The sequence below is a fragment of the Anabas testudineus genome, chromosome 8 (genome assembly GCF_900324465.2).
Source record: "Anabas testudineus chromosome 8, fAnaTes1.2, whole genome shotgun sequence".
Lineage (NCBI taxonomy): Eukaryota > Metazoa > Chordata > Actinopteri > Anabantiformes > Anabantidae > Anabas > Anabas testudineus.
This window is the reverse complement of record NC_046617.1, coordinates 14,747,794-14,775,504: the sequence shown is the minus strand read 5'-3', so window position 1 is coordinate 14,775,504 and position 27,711 is coordinate 14,747,794. Positions and strand designations below refer to the sequence as shown.

Genomic DNA, 27,711 nt, shown 5'->3' with positions numbered 1-27,711 from the left:
AAGGTAGGACAAAGGAAAAATGCATGCATTTTAAAGATTAAGGGAGTTTAATTGTATTTTTGTTGTTTTCAAACCATCCCACAAAACATCCAGAACATCAACAACAAATTGCATCTACCCTCCACAGGATTTGTGAATCCAAAATGTGGTTCAGCTTATTTTTGTTCCTTTAGTTTGTGCCACAGATCTCCATTATTGTTCAAAACTATTTAAACACCAGTAAGCCACTGTGGCTGTCATGTTTCTTCATTATAAACATATTTAAAGGCTGTAAACTCTTTTATAGTCTTAGAAGTAAAAATGACAGACAATTTCTGCTCTGTTCACGCTGCTCCGCTCGCTTTCCACGCCACACATAAGGTCGGATTACAATTCTTCAACAAACAGACAGAGTCTGACACACAAGAAGAGATCGTTAGATGTGATGGATAGGACCATACTTGTTTGTGTATGTGATAGATTGAGTATTCACAAGAGGAATATCACATTAGCCTACAAACACAATAAGCATGTCGGTGCATGGCTGAGCCAAAAGACGCAGCACAAAGCCAAATTGTTTACAAGGACGGATTTGAGCAAATGATAAAGGATCAAAGATTCTGCTCATTCATCCACACTTTGTGGATTCACTCATGTTCTATTTTTAGTATTTCTTAATGTTTATTCTTATTCCTGAACTTCTACAGCACAGACCAATTAACTAAACCAGGTTCTGGATTCAGAGACAGTACAGTGTGTACAGTGAGTAAGCAGTTCATTGTTGGTTTTCGTCTCATTAACTGGATGTTTTGTAAATAACAACAATAAATAAAAACTCTGGCATTCATGCATTCATTACATTAATACATTAATTCCCCAGACAACCAAGAAAATGTAGGTTATTGTTGTTTTCTAATGCTCCATTACACATTGTATACAATAAGAAATATTCATGAAGCAACACAACACAGGAAAGTATGTCACCTAACCCGACTAAAGTGTACAAACCTGTTTTTTTTTGTTGTTGTTGTTTTTCTGTTGCTGTGAACTAAATCCCTTCTGATGTTAAGCTGTTGTAATTTCTGATTATTCTGAGAGAATGAAAAGCGGATGACTCATCAAACATTTAGTCTATTGATATCAGAAAGCTGCCATTTGGTTGCACTTGTTAGTGAAAGCCACTGGTGAACACACTTCAAATCACAAACGCTTACTTCAACATAGAAAAACTAATGTATTCCCCAGAAGGAGGCTTTGTGGATATGAAAAATACGCTGTGATACTAATAAGATTTTCTTTTTCTTTTTTTCTCATACATTTTCCAAGTGTGCTCATGACTCAGAGGGAACCCGTTAAGATGATTGTAGGGAAGGGATCCCAGAAGCCCAGATATAATTCTGGAGGTTTGCATCAGGTCTTCACAGTGATTTCAAGTCTTTAAACACTGTGCTCTGTGCAACAGTAATCCCAGTAGAGCACAGCTGAACATACACGCCAGTCAATTAAGGCCAGCAAATAATAATAATAATAATAATAAATAATTAAAAAGACATACACAGCTATTTCAGAAACATCTCAACAGTAATGTGGAGCAGTAGGAGCCAGGATTCAGCCTAAATACCTGCAGCGTAACTATTGGACCAGGCAGGGATTTTCTGAAAATAGTATTTTTTGTTTTTCTTTCATTTTTTTAAATTGCCAATCACCTAATGGAAATCTCATCTCTCCCACGCAAATTGCTGAACCTTCACAGACTAAAACAAGACAGGTGAAATTGTGTGGAGGGATTGCAATAAAACTGATTTTCTATTTATGAGGTACTGTACTAATGGACTTAATGTGTCTCGGGGGCATTAAAAGGTTTTCAATCACTGACAATCATATTTGATCAGAGGTTTTATTGTTCGTATAGTTTTATATTGAAGTTGAGCACCTGCTTTATTCACTGATCTCCACCCTTCCAGCACTCATGTAGTATTTTGTGTGTTATTCCCAGCACTGTGTGTAGTCTGCTTTGTTAAACTGTATACACTGCTAGAGTGCAGCAGAGCCTTGCAGACCCCTAGGCCATAGCCTGATCTCTGACATATACAGACAGGGACTTCCAGCCATCTGGCCTGATGAGACAGTTGGATAGGCACATTCTCTTTCTCTCTTTGACTCTCAGTCGTGACTCAACCTCACACACACACACAGACACGCAGATACAATTTACACGGTTCTGAGGGTGCCTGTCATCTATCTCAAGGGCTGCTAGAGAGCTCTGGTGGTCACAGATAGTGAGTGACCTAGCCCACAGCTAGGCATCTCTCATCAAAGCTGTACACTTAAGCTGACTCCGTATTCAGGGCCTCGGTTTGTGCTTGCAGATTTTATTATGAACAGGAGGTCAGACAGTGAGGGGGCTGCAGGTAATTGGGAAATGAGCAATAAATTATGAAAGGATGAAGGAAATAAAGCGAGTCTGGTTACAGTAATGTGGTTGCTTTCTTCAGTGTTGTGAGTCTCAATAAACTAGTCTAGTTTATTGAGATGGACCCCAAGGTGCCTGTAAGGTGTCCACCCTCTCCTGCTCTGTTTGTCACTGAAAATGATTTATAAAGACCAAATACATTGAAATTATTTTATTAAATCATCTAACTGCAGATGCAGGTTCCCCCCTCTTTTAAGCCGGCAGTCACACAGGTGGTAGAGCAGTCATCCGTAAACCCCAGGGTCAGTGGTTCCACTCTCGGTTCCTCCTGGCTTTATGTTGAGGTGTCCTTGGACAAGACATCAAAACCCCCATAGTAGTGCCATCATACAAAGTATGTCATCATTATATGAGGCAGACATGCATTTAAAGTGCAACATGACTGGAACAGTTCAACTTTGAGGGAGTAATGTCTTGTTCGACATGTAGACGGGAGCTAGGGGTCGAACCACCAAGTCACTGGACAAATCACACTCCCTACAAAGCCATGAAAACAATGCAAAGATAGTTTACACTTTTACCACTTCTATTTCCGTCAAGCAATTTTTTCTGTATTTTTTATACCAGCATGATACCATTATTACCATATGTTTTGTTGTAATGCATATTGACAGTCAGCTGCAATAGAAGAGATCAGTATGTGCATAAAAAAAGAAGCTGGAAAAAGGCACTGATGTACTTTTCAGTTCAGGGTTATGAAGTTAAAAGGCTTTGGAAATGATTACTGCATAGGACATTGTATATTGATGAACAATGTGCATTCATTAAACCCTGGATATAATAAACAACCTTTCAGAACAAACAGTATCACCTTCATGTATAACATGCTGCTCATTTAATGACTCATATTCCATTGCAGATTATTAACGAAACAGCACGAGTCCTGCTCTGATCGAGATCAATCAAATATCTGCACCTCCAAACTTGCACTGAATCAATACGTCATGCAGCAGTGAGCTGATCACAGATAATCATGCTCAGCTTTCCTATTAATCCCACACTCTCTCCCACCTCCTGAGCTTCTAATAACTTTAACATTGAAGCACTGACATCTGCCTTCAAGTCAAGTCGTCTTCCCTTAGCCCTTATGATAATATCGCCCATTCTACTTCCCACACATGCAGATAACTTGCGTTTCTCTCCTGGCAATGTCTCGCCCTGTGTGTTGAAAATAGCTGAGGCTAGAACACAACTTGTGTAACATTGATTTGAAATTCAATCTAGACAGCTACCTTGGGGCCCTGGGCCGATTTTTTTTTTTAGATCCCTCTCCGATACAGATGCAGGAGGAAGCGAGGAAATGGCATGCATGGAGGGAAATAAAGAGATACCGATTCAGAAATACTCGCAAAATGTATTTTCACACACACAGTATGCTGCAGATACCATGCGCACACACACACACACACACACACACACACACACAGCCTTGACGGTTGGTGCCAGTGTTGTCTCTGATACTTCTGTGTGTAGTGCTGCTGACAGACAAGCCCCCTCTGACACAGATCACCAGACTGAAGAGACTTTTTATCTCCCAATCTTTTATCCAGTCACTCATCCTTCCACCTGTCTGTCACCTTGAGGGGTGTTGAGCATGCCACAAGGTGCCACTTACCTTCACGTCCTGAATACATCACACTAATCACACTCAAACACAAAAAAACACTATCAGCAGTCTATTTTACAGCAGAAGTCGAGAAGGCACAAATGGGACAAACTGTACTTCAAAGTTGTTTCTAAATAGGAGGAAAAAGCAGATGAGAGGTATACATGAACATGGGTACAGGAAATAAAGGAGGAGCAGAGAGAGGAGCCGCTGGACGCTTGATAATTGATGTTAAGTAGGGTTAGGCTGGCGAGAGGGAATTTCACAGGGCTTCACGGTAACCAAAAAAGAACTGGTAACTCAAAGCAGGTTAGCGAACTGAGCAGGATCAAATATTCAAGTCTCCTTTTATCCTGTTTTGTCTTCCACTACGGTGAAGCAGATTTTCAGGAACTGTAACCTGCATACGTCGTTTGACTCCTTTATGATACCACTGCTACAGCTCAACATGCTTTGAAGATTCATTAAGTTAACCCCCAGGATGCATTCAGGCACACTCTGTAACTCTCTGTCTTCTTGCTGTAGTTAAATCCACTCACTCGATTGCTGTGGTTGATTGACGCTCTGTGGCTTCCTGTAGTGGACTAGATGAGGGCACAGACACTACAAGTCTAATTATTCCTAGGTCACTATTTTTTTCCCACTTTGTCTGTTGTTGTTATGGATTGTATTTAGATTTGCTCACCTCCTGCATTCTTTTCCATACAACTATAAGCACGCTGTATATACCGAAACCTCATTGCAAAGCACTCTCCGTGTCACTTCTTAGCCACCCACACATAGGACGGAGGGCCAGACAGAGACAAAGAAGCCTGTCAGTGGGGTGCTGAAATGTGCTGTGGATTACCAGTAGATGACAGATCTCCTGTGAGCCCTCCCCGTTTGTCTTTTTCTCATTCTATATGTTTGCCCAGTAGCAAATTTCATTACAGTACTAGGTCAGTGGGGGTAAAGACTGGATTGTTTCTGCTGATTCTAGCAGCAGATTTGGCCCCTGTATCTCTCTGCGCCTGTTATTTTAATAAACCTATGTTACATGGCCGGGGAAACATGAACAACGTACTGTTTCAGTGCGCACATGTGAAGAGATTTGATTATCTGTTCTCATCAGCTTCATTCCAAAATGTGACACGAACATGGGTATCGTGTTACTTTTTCCTCTCGCTTGGTTTGTCTCTGCTGCCCTCTCTCTGTCGCCAGCATGCATCATCAGTCTGGATGTGTGATGGTGCACCTGAGTGCCTCTGTGTGTGTGTGTATGAGAGAGAGAGAGAGAGAGAGAGAGAGAGAGAGAGAGAGAGAGAGACGAAGAAAGAAAAGGTGTGTGTATGCAGAGTCTGGGCCACAGCTGTTGCAGTGTTCGCCCCCTCCTCCATCTTTTGTAACATAAACTGCCAAGTCAGCACAAACGGAGTCCACATAGGCAAGCAGTTCAGTATCATCGCGTCCCACACAGATTCTGCTGAACTACAAACAGTAACTTAATCACACGCTCCTTCAGATAAAGGGGCTTTTTATTATCAAGGACAGTCTCTGATAAAGGAGGTGTGTGTACAAAACCATGAGGGAGAATCTATGATTTTACATAGCGTGTGTGTGTGTGTGTGCGTGTGTGCACTTGTATTATGGCTTTTCACACCACAGACTTATTACTACCTACATTCAAAATTCTAAGGAGCTTCATCCCTGAAAGGAAATTGCATTTTACATTTGGTGACCATGGCAACCAAAGCCAGTCAGTTACATTGCACAATTTGCAAAGTGGAAAGTGAAATCGGGAGGGGGGGGGAAAACATAAGTGGTTTGAAAAGATGTATACACATGTAGCATCTGAATGAAAACAAAAAATCACCAGTAGCTAAACATTCCTGAGGTCAGTGATTCGTCTTCTACTTCTCCAAAAAGAGTTTTCTTTTACGCTGCTTCTGTCTTTCTTATTGTCGATTCACTACATTTCTTCACACAAGACAGCGGCATAAAGAAAAGAAACTTATTTCATATCTCAAAATTCAAACTTTTGCAGCATCTTTGTGCTTCGAGTCCTTTATCTAAACCTGATAAGGCTCCTTGATTATTGCATATCTGATGACAAGGTGCCTCCCAGGTGCTTTGAGTGCTGCAGCTCATAAGGTCACTTTCTAAAGGCCTATCTTTAATCCCCTATCCTGCACCCTGACATAAAAACATCATCATTAGGTGACTGTCTGCAAGCAGAGTATTTAAAGTGCAGCTTATTTTCATGTGTGTCTACATTTATGAGAGAGAGAGAGAAAGTGTGTGAACATGGACAGATGTTACCCTGCAGCCAGATGAGCAGACAGAAAGAAAGACAGATATAAAGAGGCTTCTAGCTGTTCCTGACTCAGATCCATGGCTTGGTTGGCAGAGATTCATGTCTCTTGGATTTTGGTGTCTGTCCCTGTGAGTGTGTGTGTGTGTGTGTGTTTGTGTGTGTTTGCTGGAAGGAACAGCAGGCAGTGAGCAAGAATCTCATCCAGCTTCCCTTCAGCAGCCTTGTCCACACAGGCTTTGGTCTCATGCGTCAGCTTCTGTCCTAGAAAGGGATGCAGACGCTGAGATGAGTTTCACCCTGCAGGAAACAAAAATCTGATGAGGGCTGAGGAGATTTTTATAGGTGGAGGCAGAAGTGGCTCGAATCAAAAGACAGCATATAATTTTCAACCTTCTCATCTTTCCCACACTTTTCATTACTGGGTGGAAATGAATATACAGTACGTAGGCATGGAAGAGCTTTTCAATTATCCTTATTACAATATTACCTCTTGCTGCTCTTATCTAAACCCATAAATTTAAAATATGAATACAAAGACATCCTATTAAAAAGACAAAGACATTTACACTGATGTTGTGCTTAATGTTTTCATAACCACTATCTTTCAGGCAGACCCGGGAGCAGGAAACTCCTCCAGACTTCTTCTACTTCTCCGACTTCGAGAGGCACAATGCTGAGATTGCTGCTTTTCACTTGGACAGGTTAGGTTTTTTTTTTTTTTTTTTAACAAAACCCTGTTGTTACGTGATGACTTTATGACTCATCTGTTTCCCTTCACAGTGTGTTTTCAGTTCATACTTCACAGGCTGTTCCAGGAAGAGTGTCGGGTCACACATGTCAGACAGACAACAATGATTTAACACCATTATAAACCTGCCATAATGGACTTAAGCTGTGAAAATCTGAATGGGATTAAGTACACGAGGGATTAGATAACACACAGAGAGAGCAGGGATCATCTCCTCTACTTGCTTCGGAGTATATTGATTTCCACATGATCCTTTTGTTCTGAGGACAAGGGAGAAAAAACAGATGAGCACTAAAAAGAATGATACTATGTGAGGGGATGATAAATGGACAACAGGTCATTTTAAGGTCTTTGTAATTATATCGCGTGCTCCCAAACACACACTTTAGCTCTCGGTTAGCTGAGGTTAGTTAGTTAGCATGTGTTTGTGTGGGCAGGAAGGTGGAGTCGAACAGGAACAGGAACTCATTCTATTATCACCTGGACACGGTTTCAATATTTAGGGTTACCCTCTAAACATTAGGGTGTTTTAAGGTTGTGTGCACCATTCGCGGCTGCCTACAAATGACAGTCCAGGCGCCTGACCACAGCAGCCTCTGGATGACTTCATACTGGCTGAGGAATGTGGAGTGGGAGGATGTTTTGCTCTGCTAAAACTTTAATTTAATTTCTAATTTCAGACAGTTCTGGTGAAATGTACTAAAATATCCTCGAAATTTAAGAGAAGAGGTAGCGTCACTGCTTTCCACAAATTACTTCTAAATCTCAGAGTTTTTTTTTTTCTTTCTTTCTTTATCCTTTTTGTTCTCTGCCTGTGTACTATCTTACCATCTGCTGTGAACTTCTTGCGACTCGGGGTGTGTAATCAGTGGAGAGCACACAAATAGATGCTTAAGTGAACTCTCTCACATGCACCCGCACACACAGGTGCTCCTTTGTAACTAGGGCCCGACGTGACGGTGCAGTTTGCAACTCCTGAATGCTGTCCTCTGTAGGCTAAAGTTTCATAAACTCTGTACCACTCAGCCAGACTGTCTGCGTGTCTGCCTGCTCCCAGGAGGCTTAGTTTTAGTCTCAAACAGTGAGGGTCATTTGGACAGAAAACATACAGTGAGAGAGACTAAACTGAGGCTGCGTGCGGATCATGTTCCTACAGAGGAGAATAAGGAAAAGGGGAAGTGAAAAAAGGGAGCGAGAGTCAGTAAAAATGAACCTTTTACCATGTGTATATATGCAGGAGGTTCAGAAAGATCACGATTAAGTAGATGTGGTTCATCAAGTTGTGCATTTGCCTGTATTTCAGTGGGTGTTGGTGAGACAGACGCTCAAAGTCCTTGTTTTGCTCACAAGCAGATGATGAATATCAATAAATGCTGCTCGCGATGCCAATCAAACAAGCAGACAGTAACCCCTCTAAAGATTATGAATTATTAATACATCTTGTCTGCTGGAACCATACAGATCAAGTTCTGTACAGACACGTTTGATTGGAAATTCCTATTTTTGTCCTGTCAAGAAAAAGAATCCTGGCGTCTCTTTTTATTTAGACTGTTTATTTAGACATTGATGGACAAAGAAAAATGCAAGTAATGTGCATTACTGTAAGAGTTACAAGCAATGCACCACGAGCAAAGCCGACAGACGAGGCGTTTAGTCTTCAGAGTCCTCCTGGTTGGCTGGAAACGCTGTGAAACACACGCTGTGTGGTGCACCACAGGAGAACAAGCTGGAGGCTGACGGTGCTTTGTACAGTAGCTGCATCTGTTCAGTGCAAAACGAAATCAGAAACATTGTGTACAACAGTGAAAGTTAGATTTCATATTCCAATACTGATGTCACAAAAAACAGCACTGCTTCATGATGTTAGTCATGTTAGTTAATTAATCTCTCAGCACAACCTTCATGTAACCACCTTCGTGTGTGTGTGTGTGTGTGTGTGTGTGTCTCTTCAGGATCCTTGACTTCCGAAGAGTTCCCCCAGTGGCAGGACGACTTGTCAACATGACAAGGGAGATCAGAGATGTGACACGTGATAAGAAGCTGTGGAGGACCTTCTTCATCTCTCCAGGTAGTAACTCCACCTGCCTCTGGCACAGTGATGTGGCTGCATTTACTTTGAGTAACCTGTGTCATGTAGAAAGTGGGATATGTACCTGTAGTGGAGGGTAGTCTTGCAAATCCTGATCTGAAAATGGCAAGAAGATGCATGTATGATAAAGAAAGCTATTGCCACCACCAGCCACATGGTGGCACTATAGGTCAGGTTTACAAAAGCACAATGAAGAAGGAGTTACAAGACAAGAGTCTAGATAATTGCATGACTTGATGCTAGATGGTAAATACATTTAATTTGTTAGAATTAGACTAATTCAGAATTTCTTTTGTCTGCAGCCAATAACGTCTGCTTCTACGGTGAATGCTCTTACTACTGCTCCACCGAGCACGCTCTTTGTGGGAAACCTGATCAGATCGAGGGCTCACTAGCAGCATTCCTGCCAGATCTTAACCTGGCCAAGCGCAAAACGTGGAGAAACCCCTGGAGACGCTCCTATCACAAACGCAAAAAAGCAGAGTAAGAAAGCTACAACATCGGCACAAATCATGTCTTCTGATCCAGGGTTTCAACTCTGCACAATTCACCTGTCTATATTCATTCTCAGGTGGGAGGTGGATCCAGATTACTGCGACGAGGTGAAGCAGACGCCTCCGTATGATCGTGGCACTCGACTGCTAGACATCATGGACATGACCATCTTTGATTTCCTAATGGGTAAGAAAGAGGAAAGGACAGTATGAGTGTATCATATATGAATGTATTATAGTGAGATACACACAGCATATTTATAATCAATTAACTACAGTGTCGTTACTCGGCTAATAATTTCTCCCTGTTTTCTTCTCTTAAGGTAATATGGATCGTCATCACTATGAAACCTTTGAGAAGTTTGGAAACGACACTTTCATTATTCACCTTGACAACGGAAGAGGGTAAAGTGTCTTAGCAGCTACTCAGAAGACAAACACGCTTAGAAACTTTCTTATTAAGTTGTTGATATCAGATACAGTATCTGGTAATAATCAGTGATTCAATTAACTGCATTCTCTCTTCTTTTTACCAACCTAATACTTATAAAGAACTAACTTCAGAAGCTGAACATCTGTCCATCAGAGTAATTTCTTTCATCTTTTGATGTTTACCTCCACCTTTGTAGGTTTGGAAAGCACTCCCATGATGAACTGTCCATCCTGGTGCCTCTCAGCCAGTGCTGCAGGTCAGACTTTTGGTTGTCTGTGAATTTCAAACAGTACGTTTTGGAGGATTTGTGTTTCTATGTCCTGTTAGAAACAGAGATACCACTCTAAATGCTTTTCTTTGACACACTGAACACACCAGTCATTTCCAACCTGAATCAGAAAGGGGATAAATGTGAATTGAATTTGTTCCATGACCTTAAACACCATTATACAAAGAGGACCAACAGTAACCAAACTCCTGGAGTTCAGAAGGGTTTTGTTTGCTATGACACTGCACTTCGCTATGCACTGTTTACGTCGCATGGCTGTCGACACCAAATAATCAAAATTAGTTTGTAAAATAACTGTGATTTGATTTATATTGTTAAAGCAAAAATATCGGAAAACAAACAGAAGGAAACACAGGTGACCTGTGGATTCAAACCTGGGTCTTTCTTACTGTGAGACAACAGTGCTTACAATTATCCCAACATGGAGCCTATACATAAATATTTGACTTTTATATTATGTATTGTATTTTAACACAACTGTATTAATATATAAACCCCACTTTCATAAAAGCTGACTTTTTCTAAAAGACAATAAAAAGCAATTAGTAGTTCATTTGTGAATTAGCTTAAACTCTTATTTATCTAACATAAAACTACAAAGAAAACATTTTCAGTATTTTCTGTCACCATCCTAGTTGTATTTTCTAAATACAAACTCATAGACAAGCAACTAGTCCAGAATGTATCCTGCCTCTTTTTCCCCGTGACCCTTAGCAGGCAAAGCCGTTAAAATGATGGATGATTGCATACATAAGCTAATTTAAAGTTTGATGCCTGCAGCAAATTTACCACTGTGTTAAATCACCTTTTCTTGAATTAATTATGCTTTGTACCTTGGTACCAGGGTGAAGAAGTCCACTTATCTACGTCTCCAGCTACTGGCGAAGGAGGAGTACCAGCTGAGCTCACTGATGGAGGAGTCTCTGCTGCGTGACAGACTGTCTCCCATCCTCATCCATCCTCACCTCCGGGCCATGGACCGCAGACTCCAGCTGGTGCTGCAGGTCCTGGCAGGCTGCATAGAGAAAGAAGGTTATGTTAATGTTGTGGAGGAAGACTTAGCTGGGGACACAGCCACCCACAGGAACCCAGGCCACAGGTAGTGAGCGCGAGGGTGACGGGAACCACCAGTGACACACGTCTGTGGCTGTCTCACCTATGGGACTGGACCAAAAATCCCACTTCTGATATCAAGCTGAATTCAGTGAATTCCAAGACTTGCCATCATTGCCTCTATGGAAACTGCTTTTAAGTGTGTTTATATAGAAGAAGCTGACAACAGATACAAGAAAAGACTGCACTCACACAGAGACTCTGAATTTGTTAGGGTGTTTATTATTATTTTTTTTTTTTAATCAGATGTATAAAACATCTGGAACCACTGCTGTGTTCTGGTTTTGTCTCGTTTGTTTTGGATATGGATGGGTATCCGTTAGCTTCATGTGTTCTATGATATTAGTACATAACCAAATGAGAATTTACACTCACTGGGCAGCATATGGTCAAACAATAAGCTTTATCAGTTATCATGATGTATGAAAGCATTAAGAAAGTGTATTAGAGGATATCGTTCCTTTTGTCAGACATGTTAGAAAAGGTTTCCACCCTCTGCTGTCACCGTTATTAGGAGGAGAAAGACTTTCCAAATAGTGTGTCCTCTTTATCTATCTTTATAAGCTTTTTGTCCGGGCACAGACCAGCTGAAAATGTCACTATATACTTCTTGAGCAGCGAGAAATCTAAGAGCGAGCATATTTCACACTGTAGTTCAAATAGTGTGTTCTCTTTGCCTTATTCCAATTTTTCTCTCTTGTTTTTACTTTCACGTCTCCATGGTAAGTTGGTCTCGCACTACAAGCAGAACACCATCACAACACTAAAATAGTATTTTCCAAACCAAAAATACTCTGGAGACCATGCTGAAGCTGATAAATAGCCATTAAACGATCTGTCAGTTCATCCAAATGCACTATGTTGTCCGCAGAAATGAAATATTTAGTATTATCAGCAATGATATGATTTAACAATTTATGCAATGCACAATGTTAAAGCTGTATGGAATTTAATTTGATGAGATTTCATGATCAAATTATTATTTAGTGGTGCATTACAAGGGATGAAAGTGGTTTAATAAACTCTAGCTCATAGTTTTGCTTTATGTTTCTTTACATTGAGAAATATTGACCTTAGAATTTGAACACTATTGAAATTGACATTCATGGATGTCGATTAAAGTTGTTAAAGTGATGCCAGTGCAATTCTGATTTTCATCTTAGGAGTCCTGTGTATTGGCTAACCCGGTACCTGTGCAATGACAGACATGCAGTACTTGAATGTTTTTGGGTTGGCGGTATGGACAGGATTCATACAGCTGCAAACAGTGTAAAGCCTGGGAGCTGCACTCAAGTCTGCTTGGGGGAGATAAAATGCCTCATCCCACCACAGGGATAACCTCGGGCACTGTTCTTTGATTTTCATATTCTCAGTGTAAATACCTATAAATACTTTAAAGGCCTAACGAGCTGCACTGCACAGTGGTTTGCTTCTGTTTTCTGCTACTGCATTGTTACTGTGAAGATCTGTTTATTAAATGATTAAAGTGTGCAATAAAAACAAAAGTGAGCACAAATCTCTCTGTGTAGACCTGTGAGGGCGCGTGTTCATGTATGAATGGAGGTGAATGTGAAAGCTTAAACTTTAACAAACAATATACAAATGAAGAAGGTCCATCTTACATGTAACACCAAGTGCATCCCTTAGGCTCCAAGCTTAACGTTTGACATGTGTGAGTCACATCTACATGCACATCTGCAGCCTACCAGAAAAACAATGTGCAACAAAAATGTTTTGGGTCTACACATGCTGTGCACGGTGCTGTCCGTGGTGCTGACGACCTACAAACGCGTCACTCCTGTTCCTAAACCAACACCACGGCGCTGTCCGCGGTGCTGAACGACGCTGCTGACTGGAAGCAGCACCACAGCCGTGATATAATCCGCTTTAAGGAGGTGGCGACGGCTGTCAGCACCTTCTGGTTTATTTATATCTCCATCATTTCCGTTCACAGTAAATACAGCTATACTGATTTTCCCCAGGAGAGAGCGCGCATCCCATATTTATGACAACAAGGGCAGCGACGGTGAAAATTCACTTGGTGGCACTCAAGCCTCATAATCGTGTCGGAGAGGGTTACGTCTCTGTCACAGACACGACGAGACTTGTCCTCAGTTAAGGTGAAAGTAAGTGAAGTGTTGCCCACTGCGCTCGGAGCTATGGGCTGATTTTTTTGGACTACTTTTCACGACCTTCACTTACACTGAACTACACAGAGGATTAAAAAAACATTTAAAAGCAGACACCTAGGGAACAACGCCACTAATAAAAAAAATAGGCCATCTAATGTTTACCACGTTTGCTGCACTTCACACCAGTGCCCACTAGGTTGCGCACCAGCCTTGTGCAATTCAAAATACATTTGATTGATTTGACAAGTGACCATAACGCAGTCTATGCTCATCGAAATATTGGGTTCTAAGTTCATATAAGTCAGCTGTGGCTGTATGTAGATGTCATTCGTATTTATTTTCCACGTGGCCCATGCTTTATAACATCCATGTCAAACCCGAAGTGAGAATTCTTTATTTTCCACCTGACCTGAGAAAATAACCAACTACTCCTCATCAATCCCACTCAGCCCTGATGTTGTTTACCCTCCACAGCAGACCACCCTGCGTCCTCTCACCTCACTCAGAGGCACTCTCTCCTGCCTAGTAACTGTCTCCAACACCACTGTCCTCCCGTCTCTATGGAAACAGAGAGCATTGATCCAAGGTGTGTATGTGTGTTGGGTCCTGGACGACCCTGACCCTCACACCTCCCCCTATCAATGAACTTAGATTATGGCACAAGTATCTATTGAGAACTGCGTGACATGTGTTCAACTATTGACAACAACGTGTCAGATACACCTAACCCTAACCCTACACCCCCACACACCAACAGGCCTGCGTGCGCGCATCAGAGCGTATGGCGAGCTGACATGAGAGGAGCCTTCAAACGCTTCTTCAGAGGCAGTCGTTTTTAACCCCTGTCTGACTCAATTGATGTCAGAGCTGTAGGAAAAAAATGACGCTTCACTCAGAGCCGCATTGATTAAAACGAAAGCATCCCGGGGAGGAGAGCTCGGCGAAAAGATGTTGGCACATAGGCGCGATCACGTATATGCGCAACACGGCTCGGTGCGTCTTGGTGATTCTTCAAACTGTCTAATACTCATCAACACATAGTTAAAACCACACTAATGTGGTTACAGACCAGGTGTTTCAAACACAAAGTGAAGGCCTGATGTGTGAGAGAGAAACATCCTGATGCCTTTGATGTCAAATCGGCTGTTTGGTTATTTTTAAGGTGCTTTACTGAGAACTTTACAAGCTTGGCGCGTTCTCGCGTCCAAGAAAACAACGACGTGTCCCTCCTTAAGGCCCCGGGCCTTTCCACCTTGTTTTTCAGTCGGCTGAGCATCACCCTGGTAATAAGCGCGCTAGCAGGAGCAGGCTCTGTGTCTGAACTCATGAATTATTAAAAGACGACTGTTTCGCGGCGGCAGCTAAAATTAGGAAGGGCCTTATGGTGGCTATAATTAGAAAGCAGATGGAAAACCTTCATTTGTAATAGTACATGGAGGGGTTTGACATTTACAGGTGAAGATACTATGTGTGAGGGGCATAGGTGTGTGTGTGTGTGTTTCCCCTGTGGCCTCAGAGTGAGCCTGGCGACGGAGAAAACACTTCCCGTCTGTCGTCAAGGTCAGAACCGAGGCGCATCCTTCTGCGTCAAGAGCACCGGCAAAGAAATTAAACTCGAAATCAATTGCCCTTGAACCGACGCGCTCCCGCGTGTTTTGTGTATGCGCATGCGATGTGCTGACTGCCAATGCGTGCGTGCACGGATTTGTTTATGAAAATGAGGAGAGGGAGAGAAAAAAAAAAAAACAACTAGCTGTGCGCTCTGTTCTTCCTCGCATCTGTCCATCCTGGCGCGCGTGTGTCCGCCTGCCAGGAGCGATCACGGGCCATTGCTGTGATTTGACAGTGCGCAGTTTGTGCGGCGGGAAGAAGCAGAAAGGGGGGCGCCGCCTGTGAACCCGATGAAACACCCTTGGTTGCGCAGGTGAAATTCAGAGTGACCGAGATAGGCTGCGCTCGGGCGGGCTCGCTGCCTTGCGACAAGCGCAGCTTTTGCACGACAGAGCAAATGAAAACACTGAGGAGAGGAGTAGACGCTAATTATTGACGCGCGCCTGAGCAGACCGCTAGCAGCCCCTCATCTGTCACTCAAGAGCAGGAGGAGAGGAGGGAGAGGAGGAGACGGCTGAATGGGAGGAGAGTCACAGTCCCACTCGCCCTCCTCCTCCTCCTCCTCCTCCCCCCTGCCTCACTCCTTATTTTCATTCATGGCACAAACAGTGACACACGCATGCACATATCTCCCCCACGCAGTGGCTGGCACAGTCCCTCTCCATCAAAAGACTGCACTGGCTCACACACAAACACACACACCTTCACAGAGGGACAAACACACTTTGTTCCTTTTTCTTTTGTTATCTAATTTTATCATAAACACATAAACACACTGCAGACCTCTCATCTTTTCCTATCACTCTCTTTCACACTGGGATATTTGTCATCTCATACATGCCAAATAATAAGAAACAGAGAGAAGCTCATCGGAGCCATATGAGATAAAGATAAAAAAAAAACAACAAAACAAACATAGACCCAAGCCACTGCACATTGGAAATTGCATGTTAAATTCTCGCTTTCCCCATCGCGCACACAGAGTTTGTGTTTCCAGACACACATGCAGGTTCCTCGCCACCCACTCAGAGGGAGAAAGTGAGGCAGGGGAGGGGGAGAGGAGGAAGGAGAGCAAACCTGAGACAGAGAAGTGCTTTGAAGCTGCCGCTCGCCCTTTCTCTCTCCTGCCGGGTGCTTCTGAGTGCATGAGGGGGGGAGAGAGAGAGAGAGAGAGAGAGAGAGAGAGAGAGAGAGAGAGAGAGACAGGGGCAAGGAGCAGGTGGTCCCACAGCTCAACCACTCCTCTTCTCCCTCCCATCAGTATATCAGCAATCACTCGCTCTCTTTCTCACCCCAGTTCTCTCTAGCCATTACACACACACACACACACACACACACACACACACACACAGTTACGTGTAGTGGCTGTCGGACAGGCTGCTAGACTCTCCAGCACAGGCTGCAGGACGAGGCACCCCAACACTCCCCGTACCTCCCTCCCAAGCCCACCACCACTGCCCCCCAAGCTAATTCCATTATACATTCCCGACTGGAAGGAAGAGGGGCTGTCTTCTAATTGCTTTCTTATCCCCCTGAGTCCCCCTCACTCTCTCCTCCTACTCTCTCCTCCAACACCATCATCCTCATCCCCCCCTCCCTTCCTTACAGCCCGCCCCTCGCCCTACGTGCACTCAACATGGCAGCAGACAAGCAGAGGAGGGAGGCGAGCTAGAGAGCAAGGGAGAGAGAGAGGGAGAGAGAGAGAGGCAGGCTGCTGCTATCAGGGAATACTGGTGCCATTTTCAGCATCGCAGGGTAAAAGGATTGAGCCTCGCCGCTGTACGCTCGGCCCAGCTCAGCTCACCTCGGCTCAGAACAGCTGAACAAGAGGGGGACTGGAGGGACAACAAGGAGGAGAGAACGGCTGACCCCTAACACAGGTACCATGCTTTTCCCTGTCATTTGTTTCTCCTCTACAACAGGATACAAGATGGACAGCAGCACTGTGCAGATGGAAGTGAGAGCATGGAGCAATAGCAGAGGGGGGCGTGTGTGCGTCTGTGTTTGTCTGTGTGTACATGTGTGTCTGTGTGTGCATGCCGAATAGAGGACAGCAGGGCCCCTCATGGGACTGCGTTCTATTTTCATTCGGTGGAAGAACATTCGCCTCCCACACACACACAAAACACAAACACACACTCCCAATAACAGACACCTGCCTCAACCCTGTTTTCCACCAGCATCTGTCCAAACAACAGGCACAAAACGAGTACAAATGCTGCATCTGCCTGCAAAACACGAAGGGAAAACATGCGGGGAATGTGCGAGCTGCAAGTTTTCTGTTCCGTTTTCTGTTGTCCGTGGTTTGTTTTTCTTCCCTAGCTGCGTTTAGCATCCTGAGCCTTAGGATGTATTGCGTAGGGCTATACAAGGACGCTATGTCAGAGCAACGATGTGTCATAGCATGCTGTTTACTCTGCCTATTGCATAAGGAGAAATCTGAAATGCACACAAACACTTAAATGCGAGCGCACAAACAAACACTAATCTTATGAAACCAGTGACGAGGATAGATTTTGATCCTTCTAACGTGTTTACGTGCGTTACATAGATGAATGCTTACATGTATTACTGAAACTTGTATGTTGCACAGTTTGTGGTCGTGCACTGTCAACTACTATTAAGATATATTTCTGCATTTTCTATATAGTTGCTGAAGCTTTTTTAAGTTATTTTACTGTACTTCGCAGATGTTTACTGGTCTTATACTTGTGCAAGAAGGTGTGTTTGTGCATCAAATGTTCTGCATAGGGCACTTCAAAGGCAGCTTTACTAACGTGTGCCATTAAGCGATGCACTGAGACTGCAGTGTCACCACTGAATGAAACTGATGCTACCAACAGCTTTGCATCCCGCGGAGAGGGAGAGAGGATGAGAGTGAGTAGGGGAGGAAGAGAGAGAGAGAGAGAGTTGGGGAGGAGAGCTGAGCGAGGTGTGACAGAGAGAGTGAGAGAGAGTAGAAACGCAATAGAGAGGCGGAGACAGACGGAGCAGTGTGTGTTTGTGTGTATGGGTCTGCTTGCGTGCATGTGTGGGAGAGCGGGGAAGAGAGAGCGCAACAGTGAGGAGGGGTAACGACAGAGATAACGCAGAGAGGGTGTAGAGAGGTGTCAGGGACAGAAAACAGAGGTGAGATAGAGAACAGCAGCGGTGTGTGTGTGTGTATGTCTGCCTACAGTAAGACACAATGTGCGCAAACGAATGAGAATGACAGAATGGGAGAAGGGCAGCGATAACAGGTGAAGGAAAGGAAGGGTATATGAATGGAAGATGAGAGGCTGAACCCCTATAGCCATGCAGCAACATATCTGCCACCAACTCATAAGCAGCTGCACGAGGATAAACAGTTTGTAGGTGTGTGTGCAGCTGTGTTTATATGTGGAAGTGTATCCTCGCATGTAACCGATATTCAACAATTTCCAGTAAAGTACAAAAATATCTACGGTATATTTAAATCTCTGTTGCAGAAGAGGTGATTTTTTTTTTTTTTTTTTTGAGTTATGTGTATACTTCACCGTGTCTGTGGTTTTTGTTATTGTTGTTGTGTGTGTTTATCTTTGTGTATATGTGTGCGTTTCTGTAGTCAAAAGAATAGATAAGACGAGTGCAAACCCACTGGCTTGGCAAAACATGGAATGGAAAGGCAGCGTACCTCGAATACACAATCACTGCAACGGAGACAAGAGGCTCCTGCACACACACACACACACACAAACACATGTACACACACTCTAAAAGTCTGTTCTCCTTTTCCTCTGACTTTTTCTCCTTCACACACACACATACACACACTCACACAGACTAACAGTGAGTTTCCTGCATGATGCAACACAATGAAAGGAACCTGATTATCATGGAGATTGGGAGGCGTGTGGAGAGCAGGTTTCAGCATGAGTGTGTGTGTGTGTGTGTGTGTGTGTGTGTGTGTGTGTGTGTGTGTGTGTGTGTGTGTGTGTGTGTGTGTGTGTGTGTGTGTGTGATGGTCAGTAAAGGGCATATTGAAATTGGCAACTCACTGCTGTGGTGGAAATTTCACTGTGACTGAAAAGGTGAAAGCTTCTCTTGTCATGCGTCTTTCTCCATCTCCTGCTCTCTCTTCCCGTCTTTCTTCACACCAAAATAAATAGAAGGAAAGGAGAGGACACAACAGACTGAGAGCACAACACAACAGATTAAATAAGAAGAAGAAGCCAAGATCACTGTTAATGACTTAAAACATCAAGTGGTCGTCTTTTTCCCCTCTTGCTTTTAATCTTTCTGTCTCTACATTGATCTGTCACTTGTTTGTACCCAAGTTCTCAATTACTCCTGCCCCCTTTTTTAACTAGACTGCCGTACTTTCCATTTGTTTCTGTGCGTCACTGAGTGCGAGCGTGTGTTTACGAGCGCCGCACTATAAGCCCCAAGTGCCCACCTAATTGCCCTGGAGGCTCATGGTTATTTACTGTGGGGGGTTATTAGGCCGACAATGAGAGAGAGACGGAGAGAGAGAATGTTTGTCCCTCATTAAAGAGAAGTGCCACGAACACAAGCAGGGCAACTGGACCACAGCACCGTCATTAAAAGCACACACACACATAAACACAGTTAGCTGCTAATGAATGTGGACACTATGACTCATAGCATGCCGTTTGTGTTCATTTTCAACGACATTGCATGGTTCTTTTTAATAAATAACAGCATGTCCTACCTGCTATCATTTCTGTCACGGCTTTTGTAAATTGTTTTTCTCCGTCCTGTGCCGTTGAGGTTCACGTTATGTGTATGACTTCATGGCACAGCGGCAGCTCAGCATGAACAAAGTTCATTCACAATGGGTGCACAGGGCAGGATAAGGGACACGGTAGGTGTGAGGCCCTATTCATTCAGTCATCGCGAGTGAACCTGTGGCTTTTGAAGCTCTTGACAATATACATGTTGGTCTGAACAGACTTGCTCGTACATGTTGTGTTACGAACATGTTTGTACTTGTTTGAAAAGCTGTTAAATTAAATTCTGATTCATTACATTGGTCAGAGGATGTGTATTCGTTTCAAATAACAGCATGGCTTCAACATGGAGGCCTTACGTTTCTTCCAAATGAAAGCCACAACTCAGTTTAGCTGTGACAAGGTTCAGGCACTCGCCATAAAATGCGGACAGCACAAAGTCTCGATTTGAAGATAACTTCCGGATATGAATAAATGATATCGTTTGGACAATCACACCATGACCTTTGTCATAGTGTGTAATAATAACATACTCTGCATGGATCACCACGTATTATCTGATACATTAAGCATCCACACACATTAAAACACTCCCATCCTCACTAAAGTGTAAACACATGCTCTGCAACATGATGTCCCAGCCCAGCTCTAATACATATACAAACAGACAAAATACAGATTCTTCTCTCTTGTTATTATTTCACGTCACTACTCACATACACTCATATAAGCTTGCACAAGTGTAAATACACTTGTTCATAACACAACATCATACAAACGCGCAGGCACACAGCACATTTCCAGGAGCTCAGCTTGAATGCAGTGTGGAAAGGCAGGTACACGCTGTTCTGGTGAACAGTATACCACGGCTGCTAACCTAGATCTTATTACACACAGTAGTCCTTCGCATGCATAACCCGGTGTGTGTGTGTGTGTGTGTGTGTGTGAAGGAGGAAAAAAAATGAGTGAGTGTTCATACATGTGTGTGCGTCTGTGTCTGCACTTCAGCCTAATGCAGTTTGCAGGTAATATGTTTTTATTGGACTGGCCACAACAGTGTCAGCGCAGTGTGTTTGTCTAGTGAGGGCTGATGTATTCCCCTCTGTGAGAGTGAGGAAGATTAGAGAGAGAGAGAGATGGATGGAGGAGGGACGGGAAAGGGGTGGAGAGGAGAAGCAAGGGGTTACTGCAGGGAAAAGAAGACAGAGGTTGCGATGAGAGAAAGAAGGGGGTAGAGGAAAAAAGAAAAGCTCATCTGTATGCTGGTTACTGTGCGCTGCTTGTTTGATCTAGAGGGAGTACTTAGTGCTGGATGGAGGAATGCTGCAGAGTGGGAAAGGCAAAAATAAGGCTCCTGCAAGAGTGTGTGTGTGTGTGTGTGTAATTAGGTGCGAGGTGTTGGGTGCAGCACTTTGCTCATTAAAAGGACCTGGCTGCCGTCCAGCTCTGTGCAGTTCATCAACTATCCTTCATGTCTCCTCTTCCTCTCCCCTCATCATCTGTCCTCTATGCCCATTCATCCATTTTTCCCCCCCTTTTCTCCTGCTCCATGCTCTTTTTTCCCTTCAGTTTTTCCTGTTCTTCTTCCTTGTCTGCACTCAGCCCTCCAAATCCCAGAGCTACTGCAAGAAAACACCGCTTTGCAACGGTGCCGCTGATAAACGAAAAGTGGGGAACGAGGGTGGTGGAGGGCATCTTTCATCACGGATGAGTATTTGATCGAATCAACATACCATCCCTGTAAAAGATCAGTAATGAACACGTTTGCATATCCATGCTAATAATATGTGTGAGTATGAAAGCACACAGAGACATTAAACGTAACTGTGGTGGAAGATTTTTTGTGAAATGCTGTTTATTCTTGACAGCTTGCAGAAGTCCCCTGTTGGATAGCCGCTAAATATTGGAAGCAAATACATATCATACAGGTATGTGTTTGCAGAGACTAGAAATGCTGTGTACATCTATTTGTGCTTTGGTGACGCTGAAGAAATGCATAATCAGAGTTTTCACTGAGCATCAGCAAGGAGACAAGTGATTTTCACTCGCACTTTTTCTTTTGCAAGCATATGGAAAATGATATATGCTTATTAAAGTTTTTTGAGCATGTGTGCAATTGCAGGGCAAAGTCTGATTCGCCTGCACAAGCATGCAAGGCCATAATTTTAGTTAGGGTGTGCTTCGAGAGATTTGAGAGTATATGTGTATGTGTATGCATTCAGATAAATGAGCGCCTTGCTAAGTAAAGCCTATCCTGCTGCTGTTTAGCTGTCTGTGAGAGAAAAAGGCAACGGGAGAAGAAAGATTTCAGGAGGGAAAGCGATAAAAATCATACTAGAAGGAGTGAAAAATAAGTGCAGAGAGGCAGATGAGAAAACAAGAAGGGATAAGGTGAAGACTGATGCCAAAGCGGGGATCAGGGAGATGAGGAAGAAGAGAAAGGCAGCTCCTACAACAATAAAAAGCAGTATGGAAATTGTGAACAAAATTAAGAAACAGCTAAAAGTCAAAAATAGAGAGCATGTGTTCCATATGTGTGTGTGAGGAAAAAAAGAGAAACCGAGAGGTGGAAAAACAGCCATTAGAGCTCACAGGAAGTGTGCATGATGGGACCAGACGATTGTCAAGAATTGTACTGGAACCACAAACTGTCACCAGTGTGTCTCCTGTGTTCTCATCACGCAGCAACAACAGTACTTTGAAAAGTTTTCTACCCACCTACCCCCCCTCCTGCGCCTTCAAACAGCTGCTGGAGTTACATAATGCTGAGAGGAACGTTGAGAAAAAGCGAGATCAGAGACAGAGAGCGACACACATAGAGGAACCAAGACGGGAACAACTGCACAGAATGTATCTTTGCCATGATGCAATACGCAAAACGCGCAGTGCCACATACTTATCTAATCACAGTTAGCCTGAAAAAGCCTCAACATGCTGTTTTGTTGGTTTCTTTACTATTTTGACTGGTGTAATTGCCAGCGCCCCTGTGATATAAGAAAGACAAAGGGGACAGGCAGAAGACCCCGATGACTTCAGGACAGGAGGTGTGTCTGTGTGAGCACACAGAGCATATGTATGTTAAGTTGTTGAGTGTATTTGTGCACATGTAAATACATTTGGGTGGGTGGGTGCCATGAGTGTGTGTTTTGCTGGCAGATGTGGGTTAGAATAGATGAGACTCCCTGGGGAGAGCACTTAAAGCATAGCTGACTGCCTCTCTGCCTGACAAAATTTCCTTCCTCGGCATGTAATGAACGAACATGCACACAGACACATTCTTACAGTACCGAAGGAGAACGCTTACGAGAAAGGCTGCATTTTAAAGTCTCTCATTTTTAAAACCTATAGAGTCATTACACATGGCAATGAACTGATCATGTGTAACTGAGGAATTCAAGTGCACGCATCCCTCCATTGGGCAGGTCTAAGGTCAGCGGGCTGCATAGCCCAGGTACAGAAACATACACAAACATTACATCAAAGGAAAAGAAAAGATGCTGCGTCCCCTCACCGGTCCCCACTGATTACTTTAGCCATTCCCCCTGTTCAGTGCTGTTGCTAGGGTGCATGTGCACGTCTGCTCACATGCATGTCTGTGTATGTTTTGCTTGGCTGCCTCTGTGCTATGGACACAAAGTGAGTTCTCTGCCTGTGAATTAGCTTCCATAGCAACCAACGCCACACAGTCAGCCAAGCCGGCAGGCAGCGAAGTGAATGAACGCCGCTCGGCTTTTGCGATCTGAAAGTGGGCACGGGTCTGACGCCAAATCCGGGTACGGTGGGTTCACAGCACTGCTGACGGCACAAACAATGAGGTGTTGCTGTGGAGACAGGAGGACCAGTGGTTGGATGGGGGCTAACAATGTGAACGGGTATGTGGATAGCAGACAAAGTCAAAAGCAGCGTTCAATGTGATAATGGAGCCGCTGTGTCTGTTTGACTCTTCTTCAGTTTGTTTTCCTACTGTTCCTCTTCCTCCATCGCTATTTTTGTTTGCTGCTCAATAGCTCTCTGCTTTTCATCCCATGTTCTCTCTCTTGTTTGCTTTCCCTCTCTTATCTCTCTCTCTCTCTCTCCCTGTTTGCCTTTCTCCTCTCCTCTCCTCTCTCTGTCTCTCTCAGAAAGAGGTTGGGGCATTGCAGAGGTGGATGTAGTGCGGGGGCAGAAAGAGATTTTTTTTTTTTTTATCAGAGTGTTATTGTCAGAGCTGGCTCATCACCTTGGATACACACACATATGCACCTACATACACACACAAACCTAAGACGTCAAACACACGTCAAATGCTAACAAATACAACAGTGAAAGTTTGGCAGAAAACAAAAAAGCCTTTTAGAAACTGGGTCCAACTGTACACAACTCACACGGTGAACTGTGCTACATCAACCAAACTCTCCCTGACAAAGAACAAAATAGCAAATGAACAAACATAAACAAAACAATCTTGGCACAGACGTCAGAGACGGACTTCATGTTGGCTTCTGATTTAGATGAGAGCCACATCCCAAGGTGTGCTTTGAGCGGGCGTACAGTCAGTTTTGACTAATTGCTAATGTTCTAATGCAGAGAAAACTCGGGGAGATGCAAATGACCTCTCACTCTGATGTTTATCGACGGACCTAGCTGTAGTCATGGTAGCCAGACTGAGAGCGCACACACACACACACACACACACTGACAGATTCACACACAAAACACAAAGTCACCTGAGGCTCTGATAAGGGATAAAGCATGAGCCAAAATTTGAAATTAAATTATAATTTGATATCATCAATTATCTCACTTGTTAGGATGTGTTTCCGCTGTGTTGAACAAAACATAATGAATGCAGAGAATGGAGCTGTCAGGCTATTTTGTGCTTTAATACTACTTTATTGTACCGATCATTTCTTTTGTGGAGGGCAAACCATATGTGTTATGCCTTCACACAAAGAAAGAGAGGAAAAAAAAAAGAGAGTGAACGCTGCTGAATAGTAGTAGCACCTGGGAAGGAGTAAGAATAGTAATCAATCACATGTTCATGCACATATACACACCTACGGAAGCACAGGTACACGCAAACACACACGGGCAAACATGCGCAATGCACAGCTGGGCTGCAGAGAAGCCATCTGTAACACCACAATATAGCACTCAGTGTGTGTGTGTGTGTGTGTGTGTGTGTGTGTGTGTGTGAGAGAGGGAGTCTAGTTTGTGCCTGCATGTATGTGCACGCAAGCAAAATCAAGATCAAGTTCAATTCACCCGACCGTCTCCTCACGACAGAGGAACACACTCACACGCTCATGGATTTACATGCATACACAGTCTTATGGCAACACTTGCATACACACACACACACACACACACACACACACACACACACACACAGACAGACGCACACACACACACAGGGACTCATGCATAAGCATCGACCCTCACCTGCAGTCGTAGGCTACATAGCAATGCATACTAAAAAGACCGGGATAGAAGAGGGGCAAAGTGTGAAGGGGGAGATAGATGAGACAAGCAAGGAAGGGAGTGAGGGATGGATGGATGGCAGAGGGGAGGCCAGTGACAGGGGTTTGAACAGCCAGAGAGATCTGTAATGAGATCACAGTGAGTCAGGCAGGATGCTACACATTTATCCCGGCTGGATAAGGGAACACATTAGAATGCATTAGCCTAGCTGGCTAATATCAAAACCTGCGCAGATAATATTAACGTGAAGCCTCATCTTACATTCTCATGCACGTCGATCATCTTGAAAAACAACTAGCCAAGTCACCTGGGTGGAGGCAGACAACATTTCACAGCTACCTAAGCAGCTCCCCCCCCCCCAGCTTTAATTTAGAATAGGTTAGTGATGACCTAGTGTTGCTTTTAGCGTGTTAGCTCGTGTCAGAGAGTGAGTCACGGGCTTTGCCAGAGCACAAATTTAAACATCAGAGCTACAAACCCTGAGCTATCTCCGTATTTATTCATGTGGTTTGACACCCACCAACACACACACACACACACACACATTATAAAACAACATACTGAGTTTGTGCACAACTGCGAGCACAGTATGTTTAAATAACAAGGTTGGTAATATGTAATGTTTTTCCTAATGTCAGCCCGTGAAAACGCTAATAGCAAGTTTCACACGCTACATTCATATGATGCTGTTTAGACATTCATGAGTCCAACATACGGCCCATTGTTTACTATGTGTTTCTAACTTTGATAGTCAGAAACTAGTAGTGTAATAAACAACAATACAAAAAACAATAATCAGGACATGGCCTGATTATGCCACGTGCCACTTCCAACGGGAACATCTCTTTTTATTTTTCTCCAACATGTCAAAAGCAGACGTCAGCCAGCAGATCCTGTGTTACAGCATCCCTGAGGGGACACAGTACCTCCAGTACAGAAACACATGGGACGTGTTGTACACAACAATGAAGGGAGGGAAGAAAAAAAACATTCGCATAAGCTTCCTAGTTCCAATTCAAAGTTAGACAGGAGTAAAACCGTTGACTGAAGGTTACAGTAACTACGTTGGAAAGGGGTGAACACTTCCAAGTTGGAGGTTTTTCTGTCCTTCCTATTCCTTTGATATTGCATAAATGCCACAAAAGGACGTACAGGCTAAAACCTCTTATGTGCACAGGGTCTTGGGATTCGTTGACACTGAGAAAAAACATTTCAAATCCTTTAAGATGAATTGGCAATTCTACAGTGGCAACATTTCATCATCCCCCTTTTTTTTAAGTTTGTTGCTTCTACATTAAGGCTGAACCCTCTTACAGGGGAGTGAAATCGGATACCTCCGATACCTCATATCCCTCCACATCTTCCTCTCCTGATATCTCCCCTCGCACACTCTTCCTTCCTCCTCTCCAAATTCTCTCCATCACTTGCTGTATCTCCACCTCTCCCCCGAAACAGCTCCATCTTCCAAAATAGCATTCTGCTTTGCAGCATCCTCCCCTCCTCCTTTGAGCTACCCCATTTCACTCTCTTTATCTTCTCTCTCAGTGGCTCCATCTTTCACTGTTTCTCTCTGCCTCTTCCGCTACCCATCTTTCTCTCTCCAGCTACCCTTTCTTTAACCTTTTATGCTGTTCCTCTCTCTTCCCCCGCCTCTTTTTTTCCCCCACTCACTTCCTCTCACTGGTGTACACAGACGTCTCTCTCACGGTGTGTCTCGGCTCTCTGTTTCAGTCTTTCCATCATTCTCTCTGCTTCTCTGTCAACATCCTACACCACACCTCCTCCGTCACTCTCCCCTGCCTCTTTCTCTTCACCCTTCCTCCCTTTTCCCCTTCTGCCTTTTTCCATCTTCAGCTCACATCTGCTCGTCTAACACCAATCTTCTCCCTTTTCAGTATGCTTCCCTCACTCCCATTACACATCATTATTGGCTCTGTTCTTTTTTATCACTCTTCCCCTCTCCGCCCCTCTATCTCACTTTTGGGATGATGCGCGATTGCATATTCCCGTCTCATTTTAAAGCAGCCATATGCTCATGAACACACACACCTTTCTCCTGTTAATATATTCAGCGTGCTAAATGTCATCGTCAAGGTTAACAGCTGAGGTGCTAATGGTTAGAGGGTTATGGGTAATGTAGGAAATACTGAGGTAAGGGCACTCTTACTCAGTGGTGAGTTTCATGGCTGAACAGACGGCAACATCTAAGTATTTTGAGGTGGAAATGATGTCATCTGGTGACCTTTCATATGCATCATCAAGGAAAATATTGAGGGATAATT

At 43.7% G+C, this 27,711-nt stretch overlaps 1 protein-coding gene and 1 long non-coding RNA gene across 2 annotated transcripts in view; one reads left to right on the top strand and one right to left on the bottom strand.

The window, feature by feature from the left end:
* Window positions 1-13,021, top strand: part of fam20ca (FAM20C golgi associated secretory pathway kinase a) — a 31,322-nt gene extending 18,301 nt beyond the window's left edge. Inside the window, exons 4-10 of the mRNA XM_026359521.1 lie at window positions 6,960-7,052; window positions 9,052-9,167; window positions 9,491-9,671; window positions 9,760-9,869; window positions 10,006-10,087; window positions 10,312-10,371; window positions 11,249-13,021. Coding sequence (XP_026215306.1) covers window positions 6,960-7,052; window positions 9,052-9,167; window positions 9,491-9,671; window positions 9,760-9,869; window positions 10,006-10,087; window positions 10,312-10,371; window positions 11,249-11,507 — 901 coding nt within the window. The 3' untranslated portion in view covers window positions 11,508-13,021. The remainder of the gene's footprint in view (window positions 1-6,959; window positions 7,053-9,051; window positions 9,168-9,490; window positions 9,672-9,759; window positions 9,870-10,005; window positions 10,088-10,311; window positions 10,372-11,248) is intronic.
* Window positions 9,204-27,711, bottom strand: part of LOC113161737 — a 38,572-nt gene continuing 20,064 nt past the window's right edge. The window contains exons 2-6 of the long non-coding RNA XR_003298778.1: window positions 11,238-11,419; window positions 10,298-10,388; window positions 9,740-9,862; window positions 9,526-9,647; window positions 9,204-9,284 (exon numbers count right to left, since the gene is read on the bottom strand). This is a non-coding gene — a long non-coding RNA (uncharacterized LOC113161737). The remainder of the gene's footprint in view (window positions 9,285-9,525; window positions 9,648-9,739; window positions 9,863-10,297; window positions 10,389-11,237; window positions 11,420-27,711) is intronic.